The sequence below is a fragment of the Coregonus clupeaformis genome, chromosome 6, assembly GCF_020615455.1.
Source record: "Coregonus clupeaformis isolate EN_2021a chromosome 6, ASM2061545v1, whole genome shotgun sequence".
In the NCBI taxonomy this organism is placed as follows: domain Eukaryota; kingdom Metazoa; phylum Chordata; class Actinopteri; order Salmoniformes; family Salmonidae; genus Coregonus; species Coregonus clupeaformis.
Genome location: NC_059197.1, coordinates 42342118 through 42359866, shown reverse-complemented (window position 1 = coordinate 42359866; position 17749 = coordinate 42342118). Strand labels below are relative to the sequence as shown.

At 44.8% G+C, this 17749-nt stretch overlaps 1 protein-coding gene across 1 annotated transcript in view; it reads left to right on the top strand.

The window, feature by feature from the left end:
* The first annotated feature begins 10281 nt into the window (after positions 1 to 10281).
* Positions 10282 to 17749, top strand: part of LOC121567389 — a 29533-nt gene continuing 22065 nt past the window's right edge. Inside the window, exons 1-2 of the mRNA XM_045220826.1 lie at positions 10282 to 10548; positions 11342 to 12882. Of these exons, the coding sequence (XP_045076761.1) occupies positions 11596 to 12882 (1287 nt within the window). The 5' untranslated portion in view covers positions 10282 to 10548; positions 11342 to 11595. The remainder of the gene's footprint in view (positions 10549 to 11341; positions 12883 to 17749) is intronic.

The window sequence follows — 17749 nt, the reverse complement described above, 5'->3', positions numbered from 1 at the left end:
AGTGAAATACACCATTATAAACACAAACTATCAAACACAAACGCACAAAGATGTTCTCACACCAAGATGTATGTTCGATTCAATTTCCATTCTAATTCATAAAAAATGTACAGAAATAGACAACAGCAGGTAGCTGACAGAAGAGAGCATGCTGATGCTGATCTTTGACATCTGATGTACAGCCAAAACAACGTCGTTAAAGCAGGAAGGAATCGCAGCCTGACAAAAGCCAACAATGTAGGGTTTTGGCTGGGCCATGACATTTCTGCAATGCTAGTACAATGTTGCTAAACTTCTGGCTGCAAGTCATATTGAGGACACTGAACGGTATGGTAAACCTTCCATCCTGGCCTCTCATCTGACAATATAAGAGCAAGCAGGATATCACTTATTAGGCTACATATCATTATAGATAGAGTTTTCAGTCACACTGCGTCTCTTTCCATCACATTGACAAATATATAACACATCCCAGGAATAGGATCATAGGTAATATGTTTAATTTTCCATAGATGAATCTAATGTTGCTTCATAGTGTCTTTGAGCTTATTCCGTGGCCATCTTGGACTCTCTACTGAACTCTAATGAAGACAGATGGGTCAGTCTATCTGCAGACATATGATGTCCTTTTATAGACCTCACCATGCTATTTTAGGTAAGGCTATCTGTGCACCTGATCGTGAGCCCCCCCTCTCTCTTCCTCACCCCTGTCTTCATTCTCTCTTATGTTCTCCTCTCTCCCTCCCTCTCTGATTAAAAACACGGTGCCCAGTGCCCGCTGTTCTCTGTTTATACACCAGTCATCAGTCTGGCATGACCCGAGCGTTTGCATTGTCATGTCACCCAGTGTCATGTCACCCACTATCATGTCAACCAGTGTCATGTCAACTGTGTCTGCTCGTCTGCTACTCACCATACCCAGTCAAGAGACACTTAAATCTCTATATAGCCCAATGCTTACTACTTATAGACTGTGACCTGAATATGAATCTGTCAACACATTCGACCGCATGGTATTAGCAGACAAACATATGCTATTTATCAGCAACATTAACATATGACAATACCATATACATATGTGATTGGAAAAACATAATATGCATATAAATCTACTGAATTATAGAACTATAATGGCACTCCCCTCCTAAGGAAGAAGTTAAAGAAATCGCATAAGAACAAGATAATGTGAGGCTACAGTGCCTTGCAAAAGTATTCATCCTCCTTGGCGTTTTTCCTATTTTGTTGCATTACAACCTGTAATTTAAATGGATTTTTATTTGGATTTCATGTTATGGACATACACAAAATAGTCCAAATTGGTGAAGTGAAATGAAAAAAATCACTTGTTTAAAAAAATTCAAAAAAATAAATAATAGAAAAGTGGTGCGTGCATATGTATTCACCCCCTTTGCTATGAAGCCCCTAAATAAGATCTGGTGCAACCAATTACCTTCAGAAGTCACATAATTAGTTAAATAAAGTCCACCTGTGTGCAATCTAAGTGTCACATGATCTGTCACATGATCTCAGTATATATACACCTGTTCTGAAAGGCCCCAGAGTCTGCAACACCTCTAAGCAAGGGGCACCACCAAGCAAGCGGCATCATGAAGACCAAGGAGCTCTCCAAACAGGTCAGGGACAAAGTTGTAGAGAAATACAGATCAGGGTTGGGTTATAAAAAAAATATCAGAAACATTGAACATCCCACAGAGCACCATTAAATCCATTATAAAAAAATTGAAAGAATATGGCACCACAACAAACCTGCCAAGAGAGGGCCGCCCACCAAATCTCATGGACCAGGCAAGGAGAGCATTAATCAGAGAGGCAACAAAGAGACCAAAGATAACCCTGAAGGAGCTGCAAAGCTCCACAGCGGAGATTGGAGTATATGTCCATAGGCCCACTTTAAGCCGTACACTCCACAGAGCTGGGCTTTACGGAAGAGTGGCCAGAAAAAAAAGACATTGCTTAAAGAAAAAAATAAGTAAAAAGCCATGTGGGAGACTCCCCAAACATATGGAAGAAGGTACTCTGGTCAGATGAGACTAAATTTGAGCTTTTTGGCCATCAAGGAAAACGCTATGTCTGGCGCAAACCCAACACCTCTCATCACCCCTAGAACACCATCCTCACATTGAAGCATGGTGGTGGCAGCATCATGCTGTGGGGATGTTTTTCATCGGCAGGGACTGGGAAACTGGTCAGAATTGAAGGAATGCTGGATGGCGCTAAATACAGGGAAATTCTTGAAAGAAACCTGTTTCAGTCTTCCAGAGATTTGAGACTGGGGCAGAGGTTCACCTTCCAGCAGGACAATGACCGTAAGCATACTGCTAAAGCAACACATGAGTGGTTTAAGGGGAAACATTTAAATGTCTTGGAATGGCCTAGTCAAAGCCCAGACCTCCATCCAATTGAGAATCTGTGGTATGACTTAAAGATTGCTGTACATCAGCGGAACCCATCCAACTTGAAGGAGCTGGAGCAGTTTTGCCTTGAATAATGGGCAAAAATCCTAGTGGCTAGATGTGCCAAGCTTATAGAGACATACCCCAAGAGACTTGCAGTTGTATTTGCTTCAAAAGGTGGCTCTACAAAGTATTGACTTTGGGGGGGTGAATAGTTATGCATGCTCAAGTTTTCCGTTTTTTTGTCTTATTTCTTGTTTGTTTCACAATAAAAAATATTTTGCATCTTCAAAGTGGTAGGCATGTTGTGTAAATCAAATGATACAAACCCCCCAAAAATCCATTTTAATTCCAGGTTGTAAGGAAACAAAATAGGAAAAATGACAAGGGGGTTGAATACTTTCGCAAGCCACTGTATTTCTGTATGTGCATCAAGTTTCCTTTAGCTTTTTGTTATCCTCTCAGCTTGTTGTCTCCGCTCTCTGACACACAGAGAGAGAGAGAGAGAGAGAGAGAGAGAGAGAGAGAGAGAGAGAGAGAGAGAGAGAGAGAGAGAGAGAGAGAGAGAGAGAGAGAGAGAGAGAGAGAGAGAGAGAGAGAGAGAGAGAGAGAGAGAGAGAGAGAGAGAGAGAGAGAGAGAGAGAGAGAGAGAGAGAGAGAGAGAGAGGAGGGAGAGAGAGAGGGAGAGAGAGAGAGGGAGAGAGAGAGAGAGAGAGACATAGAGAAAGAGACAGACAGAGAGAGAGAGCAGGGGGGGTATATGTGCAGAGCAGCACTCCTCAGTGAAGTACAGGCTGGGGGACTCCAGTGCAGCTGTATAGGGAGCAGTGAACTTGGCGATTGTTTCAATGTTTTTCTGCTCCAAAAAAATAGTGTTAAAGATAAGTGTCGGTCAATATGTAGTCTACACTACACAACCAAAATATGTGCACTCATCAGTTACTTTGTTTACATAGATGTATACAAAACCAGATAATTTTCTTTCAGTTATCAAGATAGAAGTTAATCGTTTAGGTAGGTTATTACAATGTAACAACATGCCATTGCTAGTGTTTTTCTCGTCACAAACAGATACTGTAAATCGTGTTCCAGTTGGAACGCTACAGGGAACAGGAAGCTGTGGGAAGAATGATTTATGGGCACAAGTGTGTGTTCCATCCTTTGTTTCTAATCTAATTCTGACAGGTCTTTCCTTTTGTTCTTCCTTTACATTATTTAATCATTTATTTTGGGATGTTTTGAAAGATAAGAATATTCTGTTCATAGGTTAAACGTCTCTGTGTGTTTGAGAGAGAGAGAGAGAGAGAGAGTGTGTGTGTGTGTGTGTGTGTGTGTGTCAATGCATACGTGTGTGCTATGGCCATCAACTTAATCTAATCCACTCTAATTAAGGTTACCTAATGTAACCCTGGTTCTATGATATTATGAGTAAGGTATCTCACTTTGGGTAACGCCTTGTTTTGGGGCAGAGTCTAGGAAGATCCAACCACACAACGTCTGTCGTAGACTGACAGGAGCAACGGCCAATAGTGGACCACTCCATTTATATAAGGGTCCTCAGTCCACTCCCATCTTTAGGCACTGCAATAGAAGCTGACATTTTAACAACATTAACGCCGGTTTTACTGTACTGTACGTTTTTTTCTTCTTCACAGAACTGAATGGAAACACAAACAACATCAACAATAACTACAACTATTCTTCCCACTTTTCAAAAATCACAAACCACCACTCCCCTCCCAGTATCCTAAAGAACAAGTTTCCATCCCCTACTTTCTATTTTTAATAAAGTTATTTACCCTTTCCCCCAACCCAAGTCCCCTTACCCTAAAACGGGTTCGTATCCTACTCCCAACCCTTCCCTTTAAACCTTTACCCTAAACCGGGTTAGTATCCTACTCCCAACCCTTCCCTTTAAACCTAAACACTTACCCTAAACCGGGTTTGTATCGTATTCCCAACCCTTCCATTTAAACCTAAACCATTACCCTAAACCAGGTTTGTATCCTCTACCCAACCCCTCCTCCTCTATTTGTATTATTAAAGTTTGTTTTAATCAAATCAAGTTGAGGAAGAAAAAAGAAGAACACCACCACCCCCTTGTACCTTGCCAAACCTGACATTCACCAGACCGATACATGGAGAAGAGGGATAGAAGAGGGCATGAAGCCCTTAGATGTCCCCACCAGTCCCACAGTTCGTCATCGTCGTCCCATCTTCACTTCTAAGTCCATGTTTGTCTTCCTTACACAAAGCGTGAAGTGTAACGTGGTGAGAGATCCCACTCATTGAACCATGCAGTTAGCTAGCTAGTTGATGTTCACCGGGAGGGTTAGTAGCCTAGCATAGCTTGAGCTAGCCCAGACCGGTTCTTGGTAACGCCGTACAATACTCGCAGGACTCGGGATAGCCGAAATCTGCATGTGCTAGACGACGCTAAGCCTAGAGGTTCTCGTAATTGGCATTAGCTAGCCAGTGTTCACCCACGGGGTTACTATTCTGGCTAAGGCTAGCACCGTGTTAGCCAAGGAGAGCAGTGTTGCTTACCTGGAGAGCCAGATTTGACCATAGTGCTTTGCGGTGTAACCGGTCAGTTTTAGCACAGCTAGCTAGTAATTCCAGTAATTCGAGTGCTTGGCTTAGTTCGCCCAGTACGGGGAAAAGCAGTAACCATAACTCTGGGAGAGAAGGTTTTGCCGGATTATACGTGAGCTACTCAAAGCCTGACCGTGGGATCCCTGTAGCTCAGCTAGCTAGTAGTAGCCTAGTGGACTAAATGCCTAGCTGTAGTTAGCACTTTGTTAGCCGAAGAGCACTGTTGCTCTTACAGCCTGAAAACGTGTTGTAAATCTGCTATTTTATCTCTCCGCTGCCCAACAAAATGTTGCTTTATGGCCCCCAAAAGGCTAGTGCTGGCTCTGACGGAGTCGGTATGAATGTGGGTACACAGACCAGCGAGCCACTGCGGCCACTCATGATGAGGTCAGATTTTTGTGGCCCCCACCTCCATCAAAGTTTACCATCGCTGGCTTAAAGTGTGGCTAACCGAATCTCAAAAGTCTATTTCCTTTCTTCCACCTTGGTGGGAATAAGCAGCACGAAGGCTGGTAGGGGGAGAGCTAGCCATGTGTCGCTAGCTGAGCCAGATTGAGAAGTAGCTTTCTTGTGAGCTCGATCCTCTCGATGAGAAGCGGCTGTGCTACGCTCGGTGGCTGAGTCTTTGACAGTTCACCTGTGTTAGCAGGAAAGCAGAGGTCCAAGTTGATGCTGAGAAGAGTAAAGGATCTAAATCGAATCCGTGAGGAAGACGAAAGAAGTGAGGATGGGAGAGGACTAACGTGCAGCCTAAAGCCATTCATCAATTTTAGTACTTTGAACGCAACTTATAAAAACGTACTTCAAACAGTGGGAGAGATATGCTACTAACCTGGAATGATCAATCATATTTCTAGGAAAGGGGTTAACACATTTGTTTACATGTGCTCCTGTAAGAGACTGCAGAATCATGCAGTGTGATCAATCACACTCCTTGCTACCTCCTGTTTCACCACTACCACACAAACCAAGTACACCAAGGTGGCTCTATCAACTATTTACACAATCTGTCAGCTATTAAGTCTATGACACATTTGGGGTTTTTCCATGTGACTAAGCATCAGGCTGGAGAATGAATGAAAGGCTATACTTAATTCAATGTTTGGTATATCTTGGTGCACTTGTTTCAGTTCCTGAAACGGCTTTGACAGAATAATGAAAAAAATTGCTTTTTTTGCATTTCAATAGCAAACGTTTCCCCTTCCCCCCCATTCTTTAAAAAAAAAATACATCTAACCTTGCACATATTTATTTTATAAAGTAGTGTGTAGTCCTATGTGGTGAAAATATTGTCCATGAGTATTAAAGGAAAATTCCACTAAAAAACTATATTTTTGAGTGGAGTTTTCCTTTAAGCCAGAAGGGTATGGAAAGCCCCTAGTGCCCACATTGAGTTCTCTGCCTAATTGAGCCATACTATGTACGCCACTTTCTCATGGTCATGAGTGTCAGTCACAGAGCTGCTGACCCTGTAGTCTATGATATCATGGTTTGTTTGGTTTCCCCATTGATCTCTGTGTCTAGCCTATAGGCTTACACTATATGGCATACTGTATCTCCTCTCTGGACTTTGCCTTATTGTCTCTCTGTCTCTCCTTCTGTCTGGTCTGTGTGCATGTCTGTCTGTCTGTCTGTCTGTCTGTCTGTCTGTTTGTTTGTTTGTCTGTCTGTATTGTCCTGTATGTTTTGCACACGTGCCTGCCTGTCTCTCTCTCTCTGTGTGTGTCTGCTAAGGTGTGAGGATGGACAGTGAGGCTGGTGACCCAGTCACTCCACACGTCGGCTGCCCGTACCCATTGTTACTGGAAAATGGCAGACGAGAGTTTGCTCTGTGGTGACAAAACACCTCCCTGTCTATAATCCCACAGAGTGGAGCACTAATCCACTTGCACAGGCTCACATTATCTCACCTCCTCCTTCAACACATACAGATGTATGATCTTAATTTGATCACCATGTTGTTGTACAAAATGTCCTGCACGGCAGGAAATGCAAACTTTTAGTGTATTCTAGGTTTAAAAACGCTTCTAAAGTTAGTAATTTCCACTTTACATTTTCAGACTCGATTTGTCCCAACAAAAAATGGATCTACCCTGACAATTTATTTTATAATCCACACAATAATTCACATTTCCTGTTGCTGCAGGATTATTTTCCTGTTGTGAGAATGATCAAATTAAGATCCTACCTCTGTAGGCCTACTACAGTACATGGATGAAGATATACAAAGCACATTTAGTGTATCTCTTAAAACCCCAAAATGTCAGCAGGGTAATAGCCTACTGTATGTATAAGAGTTTAAATAAAACACTTTCAATGTAGTAGTGCACCCATAGCAATACACTGAATAATGTAATAATTCTGAGCACACTGTAGACCTACATTTAGGCCCAATCCATAACAAAGTTCAAAAGGTTTCAAAGCCTTTTCGTCATTGCATTGGGAACGACTTAATAGCCACTATCATTGACTTTTGGACCTATTTCATACAAACAGGAATGTGATAGCCTACATTGTTGCCAAGCTCATGATAGCCCACTTCCTCAAAACAGTTACATTGTATCACAGAGGTTTTCCCTTCAGTAGCGGTGCGTGGGTAAATTCACTGGGGAAGCCAAGCCAGTACAAAAGCCATATTACAACCCATGTTGTGATATTTGCGTTGTTTTCTCTATAACCCATTAGTTCATACACCACAATAAGGCTGTGACAACAAAAAGACAACATTCACACAGTCATGGAATAAATTCAACTTCAAATACATTTGCTTCATCACAAAACCTGAGAGCAATATCTGTCCAGCAATGTTCCCTCTAATGTTTTGGGGCACTGAGCAAATTTTAAGTCTTGTGAGTGGAAACTTGAAAGTTGTGAGAATTTTGTGCAACTTCCAGCGCGAGTTTACAGTGAACACTGAGGCTGTACCCTTACAGTTTTAGACAGTAGCCAATAGGCTTTTGTGGCTACTTGAGCATAATGTAGGCCTACCAAAAAACCAATGGAGCAAACCCATAACATTTTCACATGGAAATAGCTTTTGATTTCTATGATATAGCCTACAGTAGCCTATATGTGGTGTTCAATGCAGGCCTACATTGCATGAGACTTTTAAAAACGTTTTTACATTATAAAGGGCTTGACATGAATTCATGATTTTTTACTTCATATGTAACACCATCGGCCAAATAGGTGACTGTAAATTGCATTGTATTGTGTTGTACGATGCAAGAAACCACTTTACAAAATACAATTAATTATTGTTACCATACAAAGACTTAGACAATGTAGGCTACCCCTCTGCCAATTGGCTTATTTGCATATTCAAGCCTGTCTCAAAATACAACACTGTCCCTTTAATTAAGACACGCTTTTTACCTGACTGGCTTTTCAAAGACAGCTTGAAATGTAGCCTACACGTTTTGTGCTCTTGTAGGAGGCAGAAACATTGCTGACCTATATGTATCTATAACTGGGCAAATAACTCGCTAACTAGCAAAGAATATCAACACGTGCGGGTCTGCGCTCTGATCTGAACTGATCTGAAAAGCTGATTTACTCGCGGGTGATTGAAAGACCACTCATGGGCTACCCCATTGGTTTGTTGCATTGAAAAGGAGCTGATATAATGTTGATTCGATCACAGAAAAAACGTTGATCTATAGTGCAAACTAATGGGGCGAACTCAGTGAAGTTCAATCTCTTTCGTCTCTGCACAGCCTGGCATTTCTTCTGTGTGGCAGACCTGGAGGATGTGCATGGCTGCACACACGCAGTTTAGAGGGAACATTGCTGTCCAGTGATGTCCACAAAGCAAATATTGCATGTAACAAACAATTATATGACCTGCAGCATGGTCAAGCAAGTGAATGTTTTCGACAGTTTACTAAATGACTACTGATTTAGAACCAAGGAGTTACCTCAGGTCAGCACAAAGACAACAGGAGCACTGCCTCCGCTATTCCAGCACCATTTCAACTTAAACATTTAAACATCATAAAATCAACAAGGCTATATATGCTTAGTTTAATACACTGAAAACAAACGTAAAGATACCAAAAACAATTGAGTCCAATCAATGTTGCTACATATCATGTGGCTGTCCATGGTACTGATTTCTCTGTGTGTGTGTGTGTGTGTGTGTGTGTGTGGCTTGCGTGCACGCACGCACAAGTAAAAAAAAAAAAAGTTGACTCACCCTACTACTAGTTGAATGCCAATGCCATCCTCCTCTCTTTCATGTTGGGAAAACGGTCAATGGCTCTGTCATACAGTACACATTTAGTTTTAGTTTTCATAGGCTCCCTAGCTAAAATGCTTGCTAGCCTAACTTCCTTGCATGGGCAACAATGAACCAGCTAAGTTAGCTAGCTAGTTAACGTGAGCCTGCTAGGCTACATCTAGGCTAAATATTGAACTTAAATGTCTCAGGCCAGTGGCACAATATATGAATTTATGGTTGGATCAGAATTGTCATCATAATCATTGGCCTGTATAGAGAATTAAGTCAAAACCACAAGTCCAAATCCACATCTCCATCCATGGTTTAGGAAAGGGCCGATTTAGCAAGCTAGCTACTGCAGGACATCAACAAAAGCAGACCAGAAACAGACAAGTTTTCTGATAATGATGACCTTTTGCTTAGGATGTGATTTGATTTGTGTAAAGCCAAATCCAAACTGGTCTCCCTTAGCGGACGTTTCACTGCGCCAGGACAACCCATAGTTGAGCTCAGCTTAACACTGATTAGCTATTTCTTGTTTTTAAATTATTATCAAGGGAGGCCAAATGCTTGCTGGCATCAATCAAATACTAGCGCGGCAACATGTCATACTCTTTTGTTCCAGACAGCACCAGATACATTACATGGGCTACACATACTGAGACAGAGGGTCGCTGTTTCCCTCGCTCGGATGATTTCTCCGATGAGATTCAGCCACTTGCGAATTGAAGTAAAATTATAAAAACACAGAGAGACGAAAGATACAACATTTTATAATATTTGGGGAAGCCTGGCTTCCCTTGGCATCCATGAATACACGCCACTGTTTCCCTTACATTTTAGATCATAATATTACACTTTATAAACCCCAAACATATTGAAGACGACCTTATAAATAGTCGTAAACACATGCGTGGAAAGTATTTTGTTTCTGTAGCAGTTTAGTGTCACATTACGTCTTCATGTGCACGTGTAATTGATAGGGTCGTTCATGGACAGGAGAGTGAGAGCGAGGCGAGAGAGGGAGGGAGAGATAGAGAGATGCTAGGGGGAGTTACCAGCGGAGAGACACGGTAGAGTAGTGGAGGGTACTTTTTGGTGATTGAGGGGGACCTACCGTGCCTCCCGCGGCAAAAGCGGTAGTTCCCTCCCCAGGACAAGTATCTGTTTCGAAATGTAACCCCGGGTGGTGGACATATCTGGATATTTATAGGCTAAACATAAAGAAAATCGTCTAGAAGCAAGACAATCCCGGAAATAACAGACGTACCCTCAGCCGGTCACGTAGGCTACGCTACTGTAGCTTTGCGTTACAAATAGGTAAGTGTACAATCAGCTGACAGATAGAGGGCTATTTTGCCCGGGCTACTATTATTAAGCACGTTGTTGAATTGATTTCATAGCTAAACTCACTCCAAAATAATCCAATATAGGCTATTTGTATCTTGGAAGGAATGCAAACACGTGTAGGCTATATTTCTAAGTTAGAGGCTATGAATACAAGCTATACACTGTAAGTCATGTGAATGCATAACAAGGTAGAGTGGCATGCGTTCTTCAGAGTAGCTGTTCTCACAGGGTGCTTACCCCCTCATAGTGAAGTGGGGAATTATTCTTACAGATATCCATATTATGACTTTAATGTGTTGTTATTGCCTGAAATATATTGTTTAATACAAATGAAGACGCTTTACACAACCCCATTTGTAAGCGACCCATGCGTTGATATTTTAGGATTGAACTGTTGTAACAAATCAATTACTATTTAACTACCCGAGCCACTATAGTCCAATGTCTGAATATAATATATTATTAGAATATATTATAAGAATATTTAAAGCAATTTAGGCCTATTTAAAGTTTGTCAATAAATGTAGGCGACGCTACATAAGATATTAGGCCTACCGTTAAATTTGTCTAGCAAGTGTCGAGTCCCTTTACATGTTTCTTAATTTATGGAATATGAATAGCCTAGGCCTGGTGTGAAAATTAGTCTGATTTATGTTTAGCTTGAGTATTTCGTCCCAAGCATGTTAGGCTATACGATTAGCCTACTTATTATAGGCTATAACGGTAATCACAGTCATGTAATTATTGTATCATTTTGTTTTAGAAACATCTCAAGCTTCTGAATATCAGAAAACATTTCAATAGAAGACAAATGTGAAACCATTTCAAGAAAAATCATGAATGAAAGAAAAACGGAGGCAAGGAGACTTTTTAATATGAAACTTTCCAAAGCTGTGACACCGCTCCTCTCTCGCAGCCTAGGCAGTTGTGCTGCACACTCGCTCTCTCACAGTGGCTCCCGAAAAAAATGAGGCGAGGACGTGGGCTACGTGCGCATCCAGCACTAGACGAGATGAAATGGAGAGCTTGGAACACACGGACCTTTTAAATCCAAGCTCTTCCCACGGACACCACAGTTTTTCAGCCTCCCATGAGAGAGTGACAAACGGTGAACACATATTCGGAGCTGCCGAGCTTCACCCTTTCCAAACCAACATGGGACTAAATGGACTGAACGGCTACTGCCAGGGCATGGCGCCGGTTGGGAGCGCCACCGCCGCGGAATTACTTTCAAATCTGGCTTCGAAAACAAGCTCTTCTGGCATCACGGTTTTAAAGAAACAGACGAATACTGGGCTGCCGTTCTATAACGGCGGGATCGTGTCTCCGTCCGCAACCATTGAGGGCATCCACAGTGGGGTTTTGGCGCAAACTCCCAACGGTAACCCTCCGCTAGTGAAGGGGGTGGGGGAGACACTGAATGGCCTTGCGCAACCCCTCGGCAACAGAGCAAGCCTCATGGAGAACGGGGACAGAACACAACATGAGAAATGTGCTCTTCTGGTGAAGAGGGCCAATGGTGACCCACGGGTCAAACAGCTGCACCATCGGAAGCGGAGAGGCGAGGAGAACCGGGTCATGGATTCGGAGACGCCCAAAGGTTGTGGCTTGTCAGTGGGGTCAGGTTTAGGATCTCTAGGTATGATGGCCTATGGACCAGGCGAGTCGATAACCCCGGACTGCAAACGGAGACGAGTGGCGGAGAGCGACGTTCACAAAGCGGAGCCCTCCAAACCCGGCAAGGCTGTCCTCCCGCTTGCTGGCAACGGCGACAACAGCATCAACAATAACCATAGCAACCACAACCACTGCGCCACCCCTCACCTCCCTTTGTCCACCCCTCACAACAACAAGCTGCACCACAATGGACACAATGTGACGCTGCTGGGCCCCGGGGTTGTTCCAGGCCAGACGTCCCCGGTGGAGGCCAACAGCATCCGGTCTCTACTGTTACCGGCCGGGGCGGGCTGGTCGGCGGAGCGTATCGCACAGCAGTACATCGTGCCCTGTATGAATTCCTACGGTATCTGTGTGAAGGACAGTTTCCTGGGGCCGCGGCTGGGGGAGTCGGTGCTGGGCGAGGTGGAGCGTTTGAACCGCAGCGGGAAGTTCCAGGGGGGTCAGCTGGTCAGCCAGAGGAGCATCCCCTCGCGGAGTATCCGCGGAGACCAGATCGCCTGGGTGGAGGGGCACGAGCCGGGGTGCGAGGGCATCGCCATGCTGATGGCACACGTTGACGAGGTCGTGATGCACAGCGCTGCCAACGGGAAGCTGGGGGACTGTGTCATCAATGGACGCACCAAGGTGAGGGAACGGGGAGGGTGGGGGAGGACCGAGGGGGCAGGGTAGCAGGTAGAGGCGGTGGGTTTGAGGACAGGAAGGGACGGCGTCATCAATGGGAGCACCAAGATGATGGGAGATGGGGGACGAGAAGCTGGGGACAAGAGAAATATAGGGGACAGGGGGAGCTGGGGACTAAATGTCATCAATAGCCATATCATGCTGAGAGGAGGATGAGGGGTGAGAAGGAGGGGAGGCTGACTGAAATAGAAAGGCTTAGTACCAACGTCAGCGTTTATTCTACGCCATAGATAGGGGATGATTAGCTGTGGTGTCCCATTTTGATGACATCATCTACTGTGATCCTGAGCTGTCACTATCATATCACTGATAAAGGGTGGGTACGTAATCCTGTCTGTTCTGCTCCCTGTCTGATTCAATGTGATAGGGCCACACCTTCAGGTAAGGGGTCCATAGCTGTCCTATATGCCCCTGACTTCTCCCATGCCACTGTGTATGCCAGTATGCCCCTATTGTCATGCCACTGGTGATGCCAATGTTCTCATACCGCTGGCAGCAAGACAACCTTCTGGAGCTATCTGGTTTGAGATCATTGTTTCACTAGCTTTGAAGACCTCTCTGTCAATCTCTATCTCTCACCCGTACACAAACAAGGCATTCTTGTGGCTGGTTTGGTAGGGGGGTGTGCGTTTGTTTGATTGGTTGGTGTCTGTTTGGATGGCTGTGTATGTTTCATTGTTTGCTTGCCTAGCCTATCGTAGGCTACATTTGTATGGCTATGTATGCATTTGTTTAGATCGTTTCCGACTTTGTGTGTTTGAGAATATGAATGTATGAAAGAGTGGTTATTTTTAATCATCCTTAGCATAGCGTAAAACTTCGATATTACAAGCTTAGACAATGGCCAGACATGACCAACAGGGTTGGGGTCAATTTGAATTGAAGTCACTCAATTCAGGAAGTAAAAAAATATATATATATATTTTTTTTATGAATAGTTTCTCCTTTTCCGTTTATTAACAATTTACTGAAAATAAAAAACCCTTTTCAATTATTGAAGTGGAATTTCAGTTTACTTCCTGAATTGACTGACTTCAGTTAGATGACAAAAGAGCGGTAGTTGATTTTGCCCGATCCCTACTAGCCCATACAGAGCCTAGTTGGCTGCAGTGCTGTAAGCTGTCAGTGAGCTTGCTCAGTGACGCAGGTCTGGATATTTGAGTCAGGTTATGTCACGGTCCTACGTCGGTCTCACCCAATCTCAATGCATTCCCCTAGGTTTCCATCCCACCCTGACCCAGTTTCTCAGCCCTCTCCCAAAGCAGGGTTCAGCCCTATCTAGTCCTTAGTCCAACTAGACTAGAGCATGGTTTGAGTCCTGCATAAGCCACAGTACATTATACTGAATATAACCCTATGTGTTCACTGTAAGTCACTTTGATATAATCTGCTATCTAGTGACTATGTTGTATTAATATATTATCTCAGTTGTTCACTACTGCACCATGACCCCAGTGTCTGCCTCTTATCAGTGGTGTTAGCCATTGCAGGACTGTCTAGACTATGTTACAACACATTTACTCAAGGAGGTTGAAGTGAAATATTTATTTGAAATATTTATAGTGGCAGAAGTAGTGGTGGTGGGGATAGAAGTCATGATGAAAGTGGTAGAGGGGGTAGTAGTGGTAGTTGTAGCCTTAATAGAAGTAGTAGTAGTAGCTATAATGTAGGGTAGTAGTAGTAATAATAATAGTTGAGGTAGTTGTAGCCTCACTAGTGGTAGTAGTTGGGCAATTCCATGGTAACGGAATTACGCTGAGACTCAAATTTGTTCACTTTGAAATGTATACCAAACAAAAACCATTGATTTCAAAGTTTGCAGATACAACGTTTGGTAACCGAATAAAAATGAGATGATACAGTAATTCTATTATCAAGCTTTGCATCGGCACAGTTTTTCCAGTAAAAGTGTTTTTATTTATTTACTGTGTAAATTGTTCAAAGTAGTCATTGTGCGTTGAAATCAATGTTTTTTGTTTGACATACATTTTAAAGTAAAAAATCTCAGCGTATGTAATATGTACGCTGGGAGTCGGGAAGCAAGTACAGGGAGTGAAATGAATAATAAATGAAACAAAACAAGCGGGAGTAGACGTGACAGTACCCCCCCGGACGCGCTGCTTAGGCCACAGGCCGACGCTGACCAGGGTCAGATAAGATGCTTCTCCTGAGACCCGGCAGCCGGAACCTGTCGCGCTCGCTGAGGCACGGGGAGCCTGTCGAGCCGGCTGAGGCACGGGAGCCTGTAGAGCCAGCTAAGGCAGGGGAGCCTGTCGAGCCGGCTGAGGCACGGGAGCCTGACGAGCCGGCTGAGGCACGGGAGCCTGTCGAGCCAGCTGAGGCACGGGAGCCTGTCGAGCCGGCTGAGGCACGGGAACCTGTCGAGCCAGCCGAGGAGCCACAGGATGACGCTGACCAGAGAGACGGTCCCGAGGACCAGGGGCGGAACAGTTGCTTCTCCTGAGACCTGGAGGCCGATCGCCTCTGCTGAGGCAATGGAACCTTACGAACCAGCCGAGGCGCGGGAACCTGTCGAGCCAGCTGAGGAGCCGCAGGACAACGCTGACCAGAGGGACGGTTCCGAGGACCAGGGGCGGAACAGTCGCTTCTCCTGAGACCCGGGGACTGGTCGCGTCTGCTGAGGCGCGGAAACCTGTCGAGCCAGCTGAGGAGCCGCAGGACAACGCCGACCAGATGGACGGTCCCGAGGACCAGGGGTGGAACAGTCGCTTCTCCTGAGACCCGGGGACCGGTCGCTTCTGCTGAGGCGCGGGAACCTGTTGAGCCGGCTGTGGCATGGGAGCCTGACAAGCCGGCTGAGCCATGGGAGCCTGACGAGCCGGCTGAGGCATGGGAGCCTGACGAGCCGGCTGAGGCATGGGAGCCTAATGAGGTGGCTGAGGCATGGGAGCCTGACAAGTCGGCTGAGGCATGGGAGCCTGACGAGCCGGCTGAGGCATGGGAGCCTGACGAGCCGGCTGAGGCATGGGAGCCTAATGAGGTGGCTGAGGCATGGGAGCCTGACAAGTCGGCTGAGGCATGGGAGCCTGACGAGCCGGCTGAGGCATGGGAGCCTGACAAGTCGGCTGAGGCATGGGAGCCTGACGAGCCGGCTGAGGCATGAGAGCCTAATGAGGTGGCTCAGGCATGGGAGCCTGACGAGCCGGCTGAGGCATGGGAGCCTGACGAGCCAGTTAAGGCATGGGCGGTTGCGTCGGCTGTGGCATTCTGACCTGACGTCACCAGAAAAATCCCTGTTGCTTCCAATTAGAGAGACAGCATTCTGTAACGCAGACACTGGGAGACGAGAAGCAAGTACAGGGTGAGGCTTTAATAATAAATAAACATATAACAAAACAAGAACAGCGTCTGGACATGAGAAACATAACAACATCAATGCTGACTGGGGAATGAACCTGAAGGAGTGACAGATATAGGGGAGGTAATCAATGACGTGATGGAGTCCAGGTGAGTCCCATAATTAAGCGCAGGTGCGCGTAACGATGGTGGCAGGTGTGCGTAATGATGAGTGAACTGGTGACCTCGAGCACCGGAGGGGGGAGCAGGAGTAGACGTGACAGTGTATTTCCATTACAGTGGAATTGCCCAGTTGTGATTTAGGTTAGTAGTAGTAGTAGTAGTAGTAGTAATAGTTGTAGCCTTAGAAGTAGTAGTAGTAGTAGTAATAGTTGTAGTAGTAGTAATAGTTGTAGCCTTAGAAGTAGTAGTAGTAGTAATAGTAGTAATAGTAGTAGTAGTAGTAGCCTTAGAAGTAGTAGTAGCTGTAAGGTAGGGTAGTAGTAGTGGTAGTTGTCATAGTGGTACTGTAGTAGTTGTGGATTTAGGCTAGAGTGCGAGCGGGGCACCAGTTCCAGGGTTGACACTGTGTGTGCAGTAGAGATGTGAGGGGTAGCAGCAGTACCAGTGTTCAGTGGGTCAGAGCTGTCAGAATACATTTGGGATCTACACCTCTCCTGGGGTGCAGTGAATACCATCCCAGTGCAGTGTGTGTGTACACTACATTATCAAACCGCAGCTGTAAGTTGACCCAGTCGGAGAAGTAAAGAGATACATTTACATTTACGTCATTTAGCAGACGCTCTTATCCAGAGCGCATACATTTTTCATACTGGCCCCCCGTGGGAAACGAACCCACAACCCTGGCGTTGCAAGCGCCATGCTCTACCAACTGAGCTACACGGGGCCACAGATACACCTTGCCCCCACAGTGACATGTGTTTGAACAGAGATGTCACTCTCCCAGACATCAGCCCTTTGCTCCTCTGTCATGGAACTGACTATTCTGCTTCCAGGTCAAAGGTTATGCTTGCTCTGCTCCATGAGTGTGGCAGGCAGGCAGCTAATGGTAAATGGATTAGTTGAGCCACAAGCCAATGTCCCTGCTCATATTTTCCAAACCCAACTCCCCTACTCTAGCATTGGCATACTGTGCCATCTTGAAACGGAAAGAATGTCCTTGCTGTGTGTTATGTAGTGTGGTGGAAGTTGATAGAACAGTAGCAATGAGTCATAGATCAAGGTATGAATTGAGGGGGTGGGGGTGGGTGAGGCAAACGTTAGAGGAACAGAAAGGGAGGGAGGTGTGCTGCTAATTTACAAGGTCATTGCACCAGCAGTTCTCTGCGCTGTAATCTTTTTTGTTTTTTTATGTGAAAAATTCAGAAATCGCTCCGCCATTTCCTGGTTGCAAATAGTTTGCCTAATTTCAGTTTGTGACAAAACAAGCAATATATAGTGTAGAGCATCATTGTACCATCTAAACCGCAGTGAAATATATTTTCAATAACCC